The sequence below is a fragment of the Hoplias malabaricus genome, chromosome 3 (assembly GCF_029633855.1).
Source record: "Hoplias malabaricus isolate fHopMal1 chromosome 3, fHopMal1.hap1, whole genome shotgun sequence".
In the NCBI taxonomy this organism is placed as follows: domain Eukaryota; kingdom Metazoa; phylum Chordata; class Actinopteri; order Characiformes; family Erythrinidae; genus Hoplias; species Hoplias malabaricus.
This window is the reverse complement of record NC_089802.1, coordinates 6,884,664-6,902,219: the sequence shown is the minus strand read 5'-3', so window position 1 is coordinate 6,902,219 and position 17,556 is coordinate 6,884,664. Positions and strand designations below refer to the sequence as shown.

The following is a 17,556-nucleotide window of genomic DNA, read 5'->3' as shown; positions in this document are numbered from 1 at the left end:
CTGTAGCAGCATTTCAAGAGTATCAAGACCAACAGCCTGATGTGGCTCTTTTTCACACTAAAAGAGTGATTAAATATATATAGTTTATTTAAACAATACATTAATAATAAAGACTTTTGCAGATGTTATTATCACAGGGAAGTGCAGGGCATTGCCGAATGATTCCGATGCTCATGTGCCACGCTACTTCTTGTGCGAAATCAGCATTACAACTCAGTGCATCGATGAGAGTAAATAAAGCGGGGTATTTGAAGGTATTTAAAGAGAGCAGGTCCAGCACCAAGAGCGAATGTCCTGCTGAAGAGGAGTGTTGACCTGCTAATGGGCTTCACAGGGCCAGCTCTGGCCTTCTTTTGTGTTCCTTAGCTCTCTCTGATCATATCCAGAGTAAACTCCAAATGTTTACACAGGCTTTGTGTGTGTGTGTGTGTGTGTGTGTGTGTGTGTGTGGTGCATCAGTGTGCACGTCTTGGTGTGCATCAGCAGGCTTGTTGATGTAGGACTCGGTTTACATTATGCAAGCCATAGAGAGTTTAAACGCTGAGTGTTTTATAATACTGATGACTAATGTCTTATACAGACAGACAGGCACACGCGCGCACACACACACGCATGATCACGCCTCATCTCACCCCCTCATCTGCAGGCTTCTTGCTTTCATTCTCTGCCCCAGACTTCCATCCATCTTCTCTCTCTCCCTTCCACTGACTCATTACTCCTCGTGTCTCTCTCAGACTAGACACACCGCAGGATGTGTTCATGTTTTCATAAGCACAAGAAAACGCATTAGCATGTGTGTGAATGTGTGCCCTCGCTAAACATGAATGTGGAGATGTTAATGCTAAACTCTTACCTGCACACAGACAGTGCATTACGATACTGAAATTAAAATCATAACATTATCACAACCTGAAAAGTGAATTTAAACGAGAGGCTCTTTAGACGTCCCATGGGGAATGCACCTGCAGCAAAACTTTTAGTAAGAAATGGACAGCATAATGTCTGCAAAATGACAAATCCAACATGTTGTGTATGGGATTTAGAAAAGATACAATCTTTAAAAAGCATCAAAAGACCTGTAAGGTAAATATAACGGACCTAATCTTTTACACATTTCTTTTTCCCAAATCACCAAGAGCAGAATGATTTTTGACTCTTAAGAGCTGTCAGTACTGCACTCTGTTTTTTAACTCTCCAATGACTTGCACCTCAGGTTCAGAGTTTAGCTCCCTGAGCACCCATTTCTGAGAACAGTGGGAATGTGTGCTCATCCATTTGCTGACAGAGGATGCTATCCCATTTAAATGAACCACTGCTGGCATTCTACACACACACACACACACACACACACACACAAATAATTTAAAAAAGTGATAGCAGCACTTTTTGATCCTTTATCTCAGTGCTAGGAAGACTGATTTATTTCCCAAGCTGATTGCCTTTAAAACACTAAAGGCTAAGCACCATTTAATGGACCTCCATGAATATTTCACATTGTTTTAGTTACTGACATATATAAGTATGAATTAAAATGAAAATAGCAGCTTAATTTGCTTTAAAACTGACAATTTTATTAAATTGACGGAAAAACCCGAGCTCGCTACGGAAATTCTTGAACGCAACCGTGACGTCACTGGTGGACAACAGCTGAACAACGCCGCGGTAAAACACCGTTATGACTGACTGTTATGACAGTATCTAGCTAAATAACCAACATTATTCATGACAATAGCCTAGCAATAAGCTAAACTCAAATGTAGAGGTACCGTTATTCTTGTAAATGTGATCGAAGTCGAACTCGAATTCATCCGACACTATAAACCTCCGTAATGCAGCTACGTAGCCGAGTATAATCTGAGCCACCGAGTTTAGCGAGTCAAGCTAACGTTAACTAACACCAACTAAAACAGGCGAAGTGAGTGTCCTTACCCTGTTTACCTCCATGTTACAGAGGCTCTTGAACACCTTTCGTTGGTGTCCTTACATGCCCATATTGTTGGAAAAGCGCCAGTGAAATGAGCTACAGATAACGGAGTGAGCGGAGGGTCCTTTCCAAAGTGCCCGTTTAAAGTTGACAAATTTAGTCCGTTTTCTGGATATTTTGGGATCTTTGGGCCATTTGTTCACAGATGTCCCACTGTACATTGAATGATTGCAGCCAAAAACAACACACCTTTTCGTCATTTTGCATTAAATTAAGTGCAGCTTCTAGAGTTGTTGTCCACCATCTACGTCACAGGCAAGACGCCTATTAGAGTTTCCCAACACCGTTGGGGGGGGGGGGGGCAACGGTCTTTTAAACCTTATTCCTTCAATTAGTAAGAAATAACATGTTTTCTGACTATCAATAAACACAAGTTAGGAACTCAAACTCCACTGTATTTATTTGTTTAACACTTTCATAGAGCTGGCCTTAAATAAAAATACTTATCACTACTTTATACAGAAACATAGTAGAGCATCTGAGATATTGTTAGATCCATGTAACAACCTTCACACTGCTGACATTTAACAACACAATATATTTAACGTAATCAATGTTTAAATATCTAATTTAATCCCATTGCTATCAAGGTATTTCATATAAATAAAAAGCTATTCATGTCCATATCATACATCTACAAAACCACCTTCTGCTTTGTTCAAGAACTCAATTTATGTATTTTTACCACTTCACAGCAATAGAAAGCAGGAAAAGAGATCAAGGTCAGTCCAAACCTGAGTGTGTGTGTGTGTGTGTGTGTGTGTGTATAAAAGAGAGAGAGAGTGCAAGGACACACTGTGATATACTTACACCCTGGGCAAGAGCAGCAGCACTGTCCAATACTGGAGCAGGACAGCTTTCCTCATAATGCTGCAACTTCTCATGGATCTGTGAGTGAGAAAAAGGCAAGGAGTGTGAGAAAAACAGAGAAAGATAGAGAACAAACAAAGAGAAATAAGAAAGTAAAGTGACAAAGGAAATTACACGGTTCACAATAAATACATAATTCATTAAAGGGAAGGAAAAAAACCTCCCACAACACTGTCTCCCTGAAACGCTGCTAACAACTACAACAGCTTTGATTTTCTCTCTGAAACCCTGTTTCCACAGCAATACTCGCTGCGTTACGCAAAAAAAGCCACTGGCCCGTTCAGAGTGGAATTTGTCATGTAAAATATTACAGCATGGCCATACAGCAGTGAATTAGACTCACGCTGCTGCCAGGGGGACCAAATATTTACAAGCGCTGTGAGGATTTATTGGTGCTTAAGACGAGATCTACTGCCCAGCTATAGAACAGGGGCACATCAGGCTGACTTTGGTTGTGAAGGAAGTTTCAAGGAACACAGTAGAGACTGGAAGTGGGACAGAGACAAGTGCCCCCCCTCCCTCCCTCATTTCCACCTTAAGAAACAATTGTGATGTGCTTCACCCTTTCTGTTAAAGAGCTTAGTCTGTTTTCCATGACACGAGGAGAGGACCTCTCTGTTTTTGAGTTTAACAGTCATGCATTTGCTATTCGTTTTGGCTTTGATTGGCAGGACAATGAAAAATGGCAGTCGGTATTAAACAGCAGTAAACAGCACTAAACTACCAGGAAGTCTTTGCAATGTTGAAGCACTGTTCCTTTATCTAGTGCATTCAGCCACACCATCCTTACTGAGAAAGAGGTGCTGAAGTTTGATGTTTAGTTTTGGAGCTTATGGCTTAAACAAACGCTGTTGGATGGCACTTTGAAACCCACAACAACAGCAGTGGTAAAGTTAAGTGCTGTTTACTCCATGTATTCACTTCTTGTTCTTGTTTTTTTGGACGGCTCCACTCCCCAGTTCTCACAGCAGAGTTCTCGTTGCACATCCGGCTCTTGCTGGAGTTCCTTCGTCGGCGACTAATCCAAGAGCCTTTGAACCACTTCAAAATACCGTGGAGTAGTTTTACGAGCTGGCATTGCGAGTCGGATAAAAACAAAAATGTGACCGCTTCTGCAACTTGGAGATTTTACAAGCGGCGAGTTTGTGCTGGAGGTCTGAATTTTGCGGTGATTGACAGGGCTCTGGCCAATCCACGCTCAGCAAGGTTCACACATCACATTTACAAACGCTAGCACAGTCGAGTAGGTTCCATGCAGTGGAAAAGTGCCATAACACACACACACAGACACACACAAGAATGAGGTATGTGCTGCAGGATGGAACGCAATTCTGGAGTCGCTGTGCATTCCAGAAAGAGCCATCTGTTTATAAGGTTGTAGTAGTGCTGGCCTGCTCCAGGTCTGTACAGTTCAGATAACCTCTCTCCTGCTAGCTGCCTGTCCAGCAGATATTTAAAAGCCATTACAGACAGAGAGAGAGAGAATCTAGAGAGAATTAGAGCAATGATTTCAGTGGACCATCAGCATACAGTCACGCTACTCTGTACTCACTCTGACCAGTAAACTTTTCACAGTTAAAAACAAAAACTCAGTAATGCTTAGAAATGTTATAGCACTGTTTTTTCTGTTTAAAGGGTGGCAGGGTTCTATAATTAAATAGAAAACAAAAACAGTTACGTCAAATAAAGTAACACAAAAACGATTGAAATCAATGCACAAAGTCAAAGCTTCAAATAACGACTGTCAGAGTCCTAAGAAGCCTGTTAGCTTTCGAATAAACAACAGTTAGAAAAACATTCTATAAAAGTATATGAAATCATCCTCCACCAAAGTCAGACAGAGTAGGAACGCATGACTTTCTTCTTCATTCTCTAATCTGGAGCATCAAATTACAGAAGCAAGGGGATCACAAAGAGCACGGAGGCTGAAGAGGAAAAGTAAGAGCAGCACGCATGAAGCAATAAGCCAAGCAAAAAAGAAGGAAAACAAGAATGCACTAGGAGAAAGATGAAGGCAAACCCAAAGAAGCACAGAGGAATGAAAGCAAACGAAAGCTTTGAAGCGAGAGAGCAGGAAAGAGCAGGTCAGTCCAGTCCAGACGGCGATGGGAAGTCTGTTTACATCCATGTTCTGAAAATCACTTTAACCTCCTTTCATGTGTGTGCTCTTTGTGTGGTTCAGTGGGGCAGGATAGAGTAACCCCACAGTGCCGAGCACTGGGCAGACTGAACCCCCATCCATCAGCACCTCATCACGTCCAGCCTCAGCCATAGCCACACACTCCAGCGGTCCTCCCTGTGCTCAGACTGCAGTAGAGGAAGCACACTGCCCTGCTGGACTCGGATGCCTGTCATACAGATGTGTTTACACACATCTGCGTTTCTGTACGAGTAGAGACAGGGCACACACATTTACACATATACATTTACACTCACCAAACAATCCATCACCTCATCTGTCCTAATTTTCTAAACAACACAGCGTTACTATTTAAGGCCCACAAAGGTGCCCTGTATTAAACGCTGTGATAAAGTCATGACTAATGTGTAAATACAGTCAAACAGCCTAAAAATAAGAGCAAAACACACACCAGCTGTATTTTACTAACAGTTTTTCTTGGATATATTTTTGGAATGTCACTATAGCTAAACCTGAAACAAACTTCAAACAGGCTCAGATGATTAAACAAAACCATGTATAAATTCATTCATTCATTCATTCATTCATCTTATGCAGGTGGCGCAGCAGGTAGTGTCGCAATCACCCAGCCCCAGGATAAAGGGGTTGTGGGTTCCAGTCCCGCTCAGAGTGACTGTCTAGGAGGAGTTTGGTGTGTTCTCCCTGTGTCTGCGTGGGTTTCCTCCGATGGTACATCTTGTTCAGGGTTCACGGTGGGTCCGAAGCCCATCAGGAATCCCTGGTTGCAAGGCACAAACACTCCCTGGATGAGGTGGCCGTCTTTCACCACACTAACCCTGTCATTCACATACTCACATGTGGACAATTTCACACAGCCAATCCACCTACCATCCTGTAGGTGTGTCACAATACACATAGTAATATCTATATTTTTTTTCAATACAGGGTATTTAGCTACGAAAAGAGCTGCGTTGAGTTGCAGCTATGTGCAGAGCAGGACATAGTTCTGAGGCATGTTGTAGTTTCATGCGACATCTAGTGGCACAGTGTGAAATAGGAATGCTGTGTTACTATGACGACACCAGAGCAGTGTTTAGAGCCACTGGGTAAACTACGTCATGCTATTGTTTTGGTGAGCCTGTTGGACAATTAGCTGGATGTGAAATGGCTACCGGAGACAGCAAGACTGGTCTGGAACTAGTGTTGCCAACCGTCCTGTAAAAAATGGAATCGCCCCCTATTTGGACACTGAAAGATGCGTTCCGTTTTGAACCGATTTTCCTGTTTTCCGTTTTATTGTGTATTTTTGAGGTCACACTCTTATGGCGATAGTTTGAGACAGAAACATGCAGCTCTCTCTCCGCGGGGAGCGAGGGGTAGTTACTCCACGGCACAAATTTTCCATGACTTAAATTACACTCTTAAAAATAAAGGTGCAAGAAACCTTTGACGAATGTCATAGAAAAAACAAGCTTTGTCCTTTACCCATTTAAATGTATTAGCAAAAATGGTTCTTTATGGAATCAAAAGTGGTTCTTCTATGGCATCACTCTAAAGAACCTTTTGCTCCACATTTATTTTTTCTCTAATAAGTCAAAGTCTGTTTGCACCAAAAACCATTCAATAAATATACAGCGACTCTCAAAACTATCGCCAACCGCAGGGTGGTCCAGTCCACTTTTTCTGCTTGAAGAGGCAGCCCAATTCAACTGTGTTCAGTGCGTGTCAGGGAGGGGTTTGGGGGGGGGGGGGTCAGGGCATGTCACTTGCAGTAATTCCCCTGTAAAAGTGATTTAAATGCATATTGATATTTTCAATAAGAAGTTGCACAAATTTCAGTGGCATTTGGAAAAAAAGTGGGGCACTTAAGAAAAATTTGGGAAGCACAGCTCTACAGTGGTACATGATGTGCAGCCACATTCCAGAACAGAGTGCCATGTCTCAAAGGAGCATTGTGCAACACTCCATGGAAGCAGGGGGTTTGAGGATTAAATGACAACCAATGTGTTACAAATAAGGCCCCCACTGTAATCAGGCAATAGACAGTTTATGGAAAAATGGCGAAAATATGTGATATTTACACCCAGCACCAGCCACTAAGACACAATAGAGATGTTAAAACACACACACACACACCTTTAACGCTAGCTTCTGTTTAGCAATTCACATTTTTAATATCCAGTCTCACGGCCCATAAACCACAAGACATGACAGCCATTTACTGCACATGTGGCATTTATTAAACACTAATTCATCAGATTTACTGAAGCTACCGGACTGTAAACAACAGTGGGGAGAGCAGGGGAGCCAACACGGTCCTCAGACTGAACGCTGGGACACGAGGATGAGCAAAAGGCAGAGGTTTTTTTTTGGAATGTCTGGCTGGACAGGCCGTTTCAGCTCAGTGCAGCCAGTACATCTCCCTAAACAGGCATAAAGTGGAGTAGCACATATGATCCTGCAATGAGCTGCTTCTGTCTGAAACTCCATCTCCGTCAGTGAGCACGATCATCTCAAACGTGGCCAAGCTGCATGCGCTCATCTGTGGCAGGCCAATCTCTCTCAGACACTTCTATGCACACTTTAAATCATGCATATATAGATGTGAGCGAGAGACTGTATTCATTCGTGTTGATTCTGGATCACACCACGTACAGAGCGTTAATGCAGGGGGGTTGAGTTTCTTATGATATTTATTTTGGATTCAGCATGTCAATTATTAAAATAGTAAAGCATTATAGGCACACAGCTGCAGTTTCAGAGTTAAAGTTAAAGAGAACTGAGGTTAAATAGGCTAATGTAAAGTAATGTGAAGATAATACAGATTTGGGGCCTGTGACGTTCTGAGATTTCACAAACGAAACACGTGGCAGTGCTACACTATATAGTGGAACCTCTACCTATGAACTTGATCCGTTCCGTGACCTGGTTCGTAAGTAGAAAAGTTACTTTCTCTAGTCAATTTCCCTCATTTAAAATAATGGAAAAACAATTAATGCGTTCCAGCCCCCACCCCGAAAGTCACCCTTTTTGCACTGATATATGTTTACAACACTCTCAAATTAGTAAAAAAAAAACATACATGTAGCGTTACTAAAAATAAAAAAGAAATACAGTGGAAACCGTAATAAAAAAGAAATAATAAAGTTGTAAGTGGTTACACATCGCTACCTTGAAGACGTGACGACTGGCTGGAGGAGTAACACAGGCACTGGCTGTATGACGGGAGGTGGGGGTGGGTGGAATAACGGAGAGTAGGCGGTGAATGTGGGGAGACGAAGCGTAGATACGGCTTAACTTAGCACGAATTTCAATGTCTGCTATTTACACTAATGCTAAATTGCTAAAGCTACAATGTGCTAATCTTAAACGCTCACTCCAGTCTGGGCGCTGGGAGACTCGCCTATTGGGGTCAGTGGTCATTTCCAACCGCCGGTTCGGGTTCATGTCATGGTTCGTTGGTGGAGACAAATAATATTCAAATGCCCGGTTTGTATCTTGGAAAGTTTGTTAGTAGAGGCGTTCGTTAGTAGAGGTTCCGCTGTATAATCAAAAAATATAGACACCATTAAGGTACATAAAGGTATTATATGGCGTGCCATAAGAGAATGGTTCCACTGCTACACAGCCCAAAACTGGGAATTTAAAGCCCTATAACACTGAACTGGTGTTTTACTGGTCAATATATTGCCCCAGAAACAATTGGGAAATTAAGACCATTGTATACCACTGATATAATAATAGTAAAACAACGCAAATAATATTAAACAAAAGGCCTAATTACTGTTAACATTCTCAGTATCATGACGCCAGAAAAATAGCATAGATGCCACCTTGCTCCCATGTTCTCTTATCAGGAGCCTGCCTCAATGTAGCAGCTTTCAATTACACAAGTCCTCACCACTCACAGGTGTGAGCTCTGTTCTTCATAGAGGCAGAGGAAGTCTGGAACGAGCCTGAAGTCCTGAACTAATAAATACAGAGAGCCGAAGCCATTAAGACATTAACCACAGGCCGTAAGCGTCAATCTCACAGTTACACGTCAAGCAAGGATAGAGGACCTTTACTGCACTGAACACTTACAATATGCGCGCACATGTTCTGTGATGAATATACACAAGGGTTCCCAGTCATTTCCTCTTCTGGATCTCCTTGTGGACGGAAGAATGGATCGTACAAGGACCAGTAAAAACGAAGAACTTATCTAATGGAATCAAATTAAAACAAATCTATCTTTCCAATTATTACACACACACACACACACACACACACTGGACTTTTGCACACCTAACTCAGGTGGAAATTGCAGGTTGTGTTGGATTTCCTGTGGAGCTGTGTGGAGTGGCAGTTTGGCGGAGGATCAGAGCAGAAGAGCTCTGGAATAAAAGCCTGCTGTAATTGCATGGGGAACACAGCACACCGCAGCCACAGAACAGCGGCCACGCTGTCTCTCCTGCCTGTCACACTCACTTTATGCTGGAGAAAAGACTGTAACATGGAGCACTTATTGAGCACAGGCCAACTCTATAGCTAGGCGACCTCAAAATGAATCCGAACCAAGGAATCATAGTGCAGAGTACAGGGCAAGTGCAACGTCCTGTGTTCGGAACATCAACTACATTCATACGTATTAGACTGAGATTGTTGATGGCATTGTGCTTTATAAAGTGATGTGAAGTTACTTTTATACTTCATTTGTTTAATAAATTAAAAGGTTATATTCAGTGCAAAACCTAAAGGCTAAGCACCACTTAATGGACCTCCATGAATATTTCTCATTATTGTAGTTACTGACAGATATAAGTATGAATTAAAATGAAAATAGCAGCTTAATTTGCTTTAAAACTGACAATTTTATTAAATTGACGGAAAAACCGAGCTCGCTACGGAAATTCTTGAACGCAACCGTGACGTCACTGGTGGACAACAGCTGAACAACGCCGCGGTAAAACACCGTTATGACTGACTGTTATGACAGTATCTAGCTAAATAACCAACATTATTCACGACAATAGCCTAGCAATAAGCTAAACTCAAATGTAGAGGTACCGTTATTCTTGTAAATGTGATCGAAGTCGAACTCGAATTCATCCGACACTATAAACCTCCGTAATGCAGCTACGTAGACGAGTATAATCTGAGCCACCGAGTTTAGCGAGTCAAGCTAACGTTAACTAACACCAACTAAAACAGGCGAAGTGAGTGTCCTTACCCTGTTTACCTCCATGTTACAGAGGCTCTTGAACACCTTTCGTTGGTGTCCTTACATGCCCATATTGTTGGAAAAGCGCCAGTGAAATGAGCTACAGATAACGGAGTGAGCGGATGGTCCTTTCCAAAGTGCCCGTTTAAAGTTGACAAATTTAGTCCATTTTCTGGATATTTTGGGATCTTTGGGCCATTTGTTCACAGATGTCCCACTGTACATTGAATGATTGCAGCCAAAAACAACACACCTTTTCATCATTTTGCATTAAATTAAGTGCAGCTTCTAGAGTTGTTGTCCACCATCTACGTCACAGGCAAGACGCCTATTAGAGTTTCCGAACACCGTTGGGGGGGGGGGACCAACGGTCTTTTAAACCTTATTCCTTGAATTAGTAAGAAATAACATGTTTTCTGACTATCAATAAACACAAGTTAGGAACTCAAATTCCACTGTATTAGCCTTAGACTTTAAGTAATAAAAATATTACTTCACAGATATCGTAAACATTTACTGCTTTACAGAATACATTTCTAGTTAATTACGTAAGTTCATTTAGTGCCAATTAGTTCAGTGTGTTATTTTTAGACAGTATTTCTGATTCATGCATATATTAAACACAGGCAAATTATAAGAAGCTTCAGGTCACTGTAAATTATAATTATTACTATTCTCCCAAACACCCCTTCCACTCCACCACGTCATGACTGGCAAACCTTATATACACAATAAAACATAGAATCATTATTAGATATTAAAAGTGAGACAGTTTCCTATTTTGTGAAAAAAGGCATAGATTGAGAACACACTGGCAAACGCATTTCAAAGTATTACTTCCCTGTTCCTTAAAGAACCCCAGCTTATTAACCGTGTGCAAGTAAAAAGTGAAAACAAGCACAAAGATTGCTTGCTTCCCACCAGCTCTAATGAAGAACGCAACGAGAGATCTAAGCTGATAATTAAGAGAATCTACACCTTTGCCATGTCAACTTATTTTACTTCCTGCTGAAAACTATAAACATCACCAATCAGTTTCGCTCTGAAGCTGTGTAGAGCCCAGCAGCTGTGACAAAAAGCAGATACACAAACGGGTGCCAAGAACACCTTCCCTTAAACACAGGGGCACTTTTTAAAAAGAGAGGGAAAGTGAGCGGAAATTGAGCAAAAAGTAGTGTACACCTCAGAAGCAAACACACAGAAACGCTATGAAGAGAAACAGATTGTTCCATTTGGGAATGAAAACACTATAGTTGTTTTCTGGATTTCTGCATAGTTTCACAGCTGGGAGGACACTGCCTTCCCATCATTTATCTGGAGAAGTCTATGTATGTTTTCCTCCGCTAAAAGAGACCACAGGTGTTAAAGCAGCCCCGAATGACAGGGACAGAGAAAGAAAGAAGAGAGAGTTCACAAACATCTCTAAATAGAACCGTTAATAGCTGTCTGTCTATTCACTGACTGTACACAATACATTATACACAATACATTAATAAATGCATGAAATAAAAGGGGCTACTCTATCCTAAGGTCAGTATGTCTGTGCCAAGTGACACAAGAGGGGTATACAGCCTCCCATCTGGTGTAAAACCTTCCCAGAGGTTGTTAATGAAGCAAAGAGGGTTGGAACAAAGAAATTTCTATAGACAGGGTGTCCACAAACATTTGGCAAAATAGTATGGATAATGATGTATTTTATCAATGAGTTCTGCACAAGAGAAACAGACATTTGATTCCATTACCTGTCAGAAACAGTAGAAAAGAAACAGGGAATGATGATTATTTGCTGAAACGTCAGACTCCAGTGTTCCACATTTATACGGCATTCGTTTCAAATCCATCCCAAACCCGTTGCAATTTTTATGCAAAACAAAAAAGAGAAAGGAAGCTTGTCCTTTTTTAAGCCATACTGACAGGGTCATTAAGCCTAATTCCACACAAGGGAGTGGAATAAATGAAAACAGATTATGAAAGCGCATGTATTAAATTCATTCATTTTGAACGAAACAGCCAGAGCACAGTCTCATGTGAACATCAAGGAAGCCAAAGTTATTGAGCCTCTGTATTGATTGATTAGCATTAGAATGTGAGTGTACCCTGCAAACAAGCTCCATGCAGAACTAATGCAGCCAGAGGAGCATTTGGAGGCCTGATGTGATCAGAGCGCTGGTTTTACGCGGTCAGAAGGGCTCTACGCCACAGCGAAATGCCGGCTGGGAAGAGAGGTTTTCAGTTTGAAGTGCATTTTGTGCTACTGCTTTGTTTGTGTTAGTGACTTTTATTTTGACACTATCTGTTTGTGATGTAGCTGTTGAGTGGAGCATTTCAATCCACATTAAAAGTCAATAGTGGAGACCAATGGAGGTTGATTTACGTCAAGATTTCTCCTCTTTTTTACCCTCTGCCTGTGTCACACCTCACACAAATACAGCTCTGCTCTCCACTGTCACCAGAGTGATGTCGCTGCAGGTGTGAGGGGATGATTGATGGCACTCCGGCTCTCATGACACCAAGTTTACAAACCACACCGGTTTTATAAACAAGCTCTGTTCACGTGACACACAGCTGCTCAGTCTGTGCGTATTCACTGCAACTGTACTTTGAGCATTATAGTGTTACACCAGTGAAGGTACATCATCAGATTTAACTAAAGAAGGTTTCCAGATTAAATAATTAAACGTGCTACGGTTTGTTTATTTATTTATTAATTAATTAATAAATATGTGGCACCAATATCAGCTAAAACACCAATTGGGATGGTCACTAGTAATTGGTCACATGAAACAGATGAAGCAGAAAGGCATGTATTTCTTGTGTCAGAACACTATCTTTTTTAGCAACAGCAATTTTACAGACGTTAACACATTCATATGGCTACATGACACCTACATATCCATCCATGTGCAAGCTACAGCCAAAAAAACAACAATAATTGTTATTAAAAAGGTAGCTTTAGTCAGTTGTAGCCACAGTTTCCTAGAAACTGACATCTGACACCTGCTGGAATTGACGTTAAGGTTGTACGATGATTTATTTCGTATTTTGGGCCACTTTTACTGGTCCATTTATCATAATTTGATGTGTTTGTAAACCCTAAATACGGAAAGTGCAATATTACTTCACAATAAATGTCAATTTAAAAATGTTGGAAAGCAAGTGTAGTATTGCAGTTTGTTACATTCATGTACTAGACTTTATCTCTAAATAAAAACACAAGATATCATTTCTATTATGTCATGTGATGTGATATAGGAGATACAAAGGTTTACAGTATTTGCTACGGCCTGCTCCAAAACAATGACTGTTTATGATGTGGACACAAACTGGATTTGTCACCCATTCTAAAGCTCTAAGAACTTTTGGGAGACGTCTAACCCTCCAGCATCCAAATGTCTTTGATAACCACATGTAATAAAAACACCACCAATACACACTCACCTTCACAAGTGAGTGGAGACTCCTCTCACCGAACATGGCGTGCAGAAAGGAACGGTCATCTGCACTGTCCACATGAGCCTGCAGCTGAGATGGCAAAACGGACAACAGCTCGTACAGACCTGCGGAGGAAACACAGGAAACCCGTTACATCAGCGCACACACACACACACACACAGATTCATGACAAGAGAGTAGATACACTCTCTCAAACTGCTGGCAGGAGACTGACCTATTCAGATCTTAAAAAACAAATATGGAAGGTCTTTTCAATGATAAACCAATGTTACATTGATGTAAAAGGCTGTATTCAAACATGTGTGCGTCCCTGAACATGCTGCACTTATCGCCGATTTATTTTATTTAAACCATAATTTATAGCCGATTTCTCCATGATTTTATAACAGTAGTTACTTCAGAAAGGCCTTTTAAACAAACACCATATTTAAGTTAAGTAATTTCACTTACTTTAATTTAGAAAATCAATTAAAAAAACCCTCAAACTTGCGTATGTAACTGTAGCTCAACAACAGTCTTCGCCTAATGTGCGCTAATTAACTCGGGCTGTTCAGAAAGGGGCGGGCTCATGAGAGACAGAGTGGGCCTGAGGGCAGAGAGCAACGGCTTCTCCCAGGCTACACCCTCACGTCCTGCTTTTGTCTGTCTCCTTCCTGTTATTCCAGGGACTCCTGACAGAAGCTGTGAAATTATTCCCCAAAGTTTCATTACATGGCTGTGTGGTGTTCTCTGGTATAATTGCTGCTGTTATGATTGGTATCTAACGTCCTCACTCCTGTCTGATGTGCTCTCTGCTGTTTGATGTACTTGCTGCTGCGTGACGTTCCCGCTGCCGTTTCATGTTCTCTCTGCTCTGTGACATTCTCGTTGTGCTGGTGTTCTCACTGCTGTTTGATGTTCTTGCTGCCGTTTCCAATTCTGTCCAACTTTCTCTCCGAGGTCTGACATTCTTGCTACTGTTCTCACTGATGTCTCACTGCTGTTCTCTATGCTCACTGATGCTCTCGCACTTACACTAACATACAGCATATGTGGTCTGTGATAGAGAGTCTGGCTCTGGCATTGGACTTACAGAATGGCCACGTTTGACTCCATTAAAGTGGGTCTAGGACATCTCCACTCAACAGTTATAAGTTAAATTTGTGCAGTAGGTGAAAGCCAACCACAGGACGGCATGCCGTACAGTTCAGAGCCAGAGAGGTAAACCACAGGGACGCTTCTCCTAGAACTAGACAAAACAACTTCATAATCACAGCACAGAGAACTCCTACGAGTGAGAGCAGACGTACAAGAGTTGATATTGGACGGGCTTTATTCAGGGAAGCGATCTGAGATCGACAGATGCCTTCTCCTTGTTGGACTAGTAAGTAAAACAGCTGTGCCATGTTTAGCACAATAGTATCGTCATAATTTTTTGAAATGATATTGAAAATTAAAATAAATCCATATCATGTTAACTGTGATGTTCTGACTCGTTTATGTAATGACATCATGCAGTTACCCATAATATGGCATATGCTCTTTACATGAGTCATTAAGGCACAGTGGAGTACGGTGGGAAGTGCCCCGAGGTGGAGGAATTAACTCCAGAAAACGGGGAGTGATTTCAGTCGTGTGGAGGTGGTTTGGTTACAGAATATCAGATGTACAATAAACCGTGGAACTACAACAAAAAAGAAGCCTGTAACAACAGAAAAGGGAAGACAACTAATCTGTTTCACCTCCTCGAGGACGAGGAAAATCCAAAATGGCGTCTTGCTAAGTTACTGTTGCTAACAAAATGAATAAATGTACATTTTTTTGTTGTCACTTCTTCTGAATGTTTTAAATTGTTACATTTGTATTAAAAGAAAACTTAAAATAAATAAAACCATTAAATATATTGAATTAAAAGTATGCTTTGCGTCCAGTGATTCCAGGTCGGATCCTGACCCAACACAACCCTAAAATGGATGAATGAATGAATGAATAAAAATGTAAATATTTTATCATATCGCCGAGAATAACTAATAAATATTGTGATATTATTTTAGGGACATATCGCCCAACCCTAATAAGTAATAACATGGTGTTACACTTCCTTGATGTGTTTGTTAGTGATATGTTTTGTTGGCAATTTGAGCTTGAATAGTGAACTTTTTAGCATGAGACGTCAAATCTGGTATGTGCTTTTCTGTCTGGTGATAACGGCTAATACACCACCAAATATACACCAAGCTTGTCATAACTAGTCTAGTGTATGAGTGATATATAACTTATCATGTAGTAATTATCCTTTTTTATTCAAGTACAATGTTTATGACTTGGTTTCAATAATAATAATGTAACAAGACACAGCAGCAGATCTGGTGCTTTTCCAACCAAAAACATTCATTCACTCATTGTCTGTAACTGCTTTCCCAGTTCAGGTCCACAGTGGGTCCGGAGCCGACCCAAACTCACGCCCTGGAATCACCACCAGTCCTTTGCAGGGCAACACGCTCACACCAATGGACACTGGAGTCACCAATCCACTTACCAACGTGTGTTTTTGGACCATGAGAGGAAACCTGTTACCAGTTGTGTCCCAGAACAAACACAGCTAACACAGTAAAGTTCTAGGTCCACTTTCTCTCAGCAGGACACTGCCAGAATGCAGCATGTTGGCAGCGGCTCGGACTGAAGCAAAAAGAATAATTTATTGCCTCAGATCTTTGGTTGGACAAAAAAGATCGCAGCAGCAGCATCTTGTTCAGTACCACAAGCAGTAAAAAGTATAAGACCACAGTAATCATAGTGTACAGCAGGCTTTAGCTAGTGTCACTCTGATTTAAAAACTAAAAGCCTTTTGAACATGTACTGCCAGTTTACTCCACCAACAGTCAGCACTAAGCCCTTAATTGGTTAAGAGGTCAACAGTTCAAGGAATACAGAGTTAGAGAGGTTCCAGATTCCAGTGTTCTTGTCCTTAATTACAGCAGCTATAAATCAACCCCCACCAAACTAAACAGTGTGTAAAGGCACATCCCCTCAGACAAGCCTGCAGTCTCAATGCATTTGTGATTCCAATAACGTCTGAGTTTACAATGAGGAATGTGGATGTATGCCGCTTCTTCCCTTTCACACGCCCACACTTCCCAAAGGACTCTAGAAAATAACAGCGTTCTCTAGACTTCAATGCCCCTGGCTTTGGTGGTAAAGACTGGTGAGAGGAGCCCAGTAGCATGGAGTCCATATTCACAGCAGCATGGGTCAGCAACACTGGGCAAAGAGCAAAGCTCTAATTACAGATGCTGCTAGAACAGAAAGGGCAGAGGGCATCCAAACCAGGCTTTATACAATAACAATAAAAACACGCGACCAACAACAACAGCTGTAAAGGCAGAGGCAGGCACACGTGAATTATACAGCCGTATGAATGGGTTTAAATAGCCCTGGTCAAGTTACATATTCTGCTGGTTTTCAAAGTGAAAAAATGGTTACACATCCGCCAAAAACAGCAAACAAATATGACATTTCCCTTCAATTTTATTTAGCACTGTGGTTCTCAAAAATGTTAAACTAAGTACCATCCATTATCAAACCAAACCCTCCAAGTACCACCTTTGAGTCTTATCACAGAAACATAGGCGCCCCTGGTTCTTCCTCTGTCCGGGGGCAGGTGGGGGGCATAAGGTAATTTATTCATCATCTGTAAGCGCTTATCAAGTTCAGGGTCGCGGTGGGTCCAGAACCTACCTGGAATCATTGGGCGCAAGGCGGGAATACACCCTGGAGGGGGCGCCAGTCCTTCACAGGGCAACACACACACACGGACATTGAGTCGCCAATCCACCTACCAACGTGTGTTTTTGGACTGTGGGAGGAAACCGGAGCACCCGGAGGAAACCCACGCAGACACAGAGAGAACACACCACATTCCTCACA

The 17,556-nt window shown here is 41.6% G+C and overlaps 1 protein-coding gene across 2 annotated transcripts in view; it reads right to left on the bottom strand.

Annotated features, from left to right (window-relative positions):
- The window catches only part of mpp7a (MAGUK p55 scaffold protein 7a), a 120,416-nt gene that overhangs the window by 64,474 nt on the left and 38,386 nt on the right, over positions 1–17,556 (bottom strand). For both annotated transcript variants that reach the window (XM_066665372.1, XM_066665371.1), the window contains 2 exons: positions 13,636–13,754; positions 2,795–2,872 (listed from right to left, as the gene is read on the bottom strand). In XM_066665372.1, the coding sequence (XP_066521469.1) occupies positions 2,795–2,872; positions 13,636–13,754 (197 nt within the window). The remainder of the gene's footprint in view (positions 1–2,794; positions 2,873–13,635; positions 13,755–17,556) is intronic.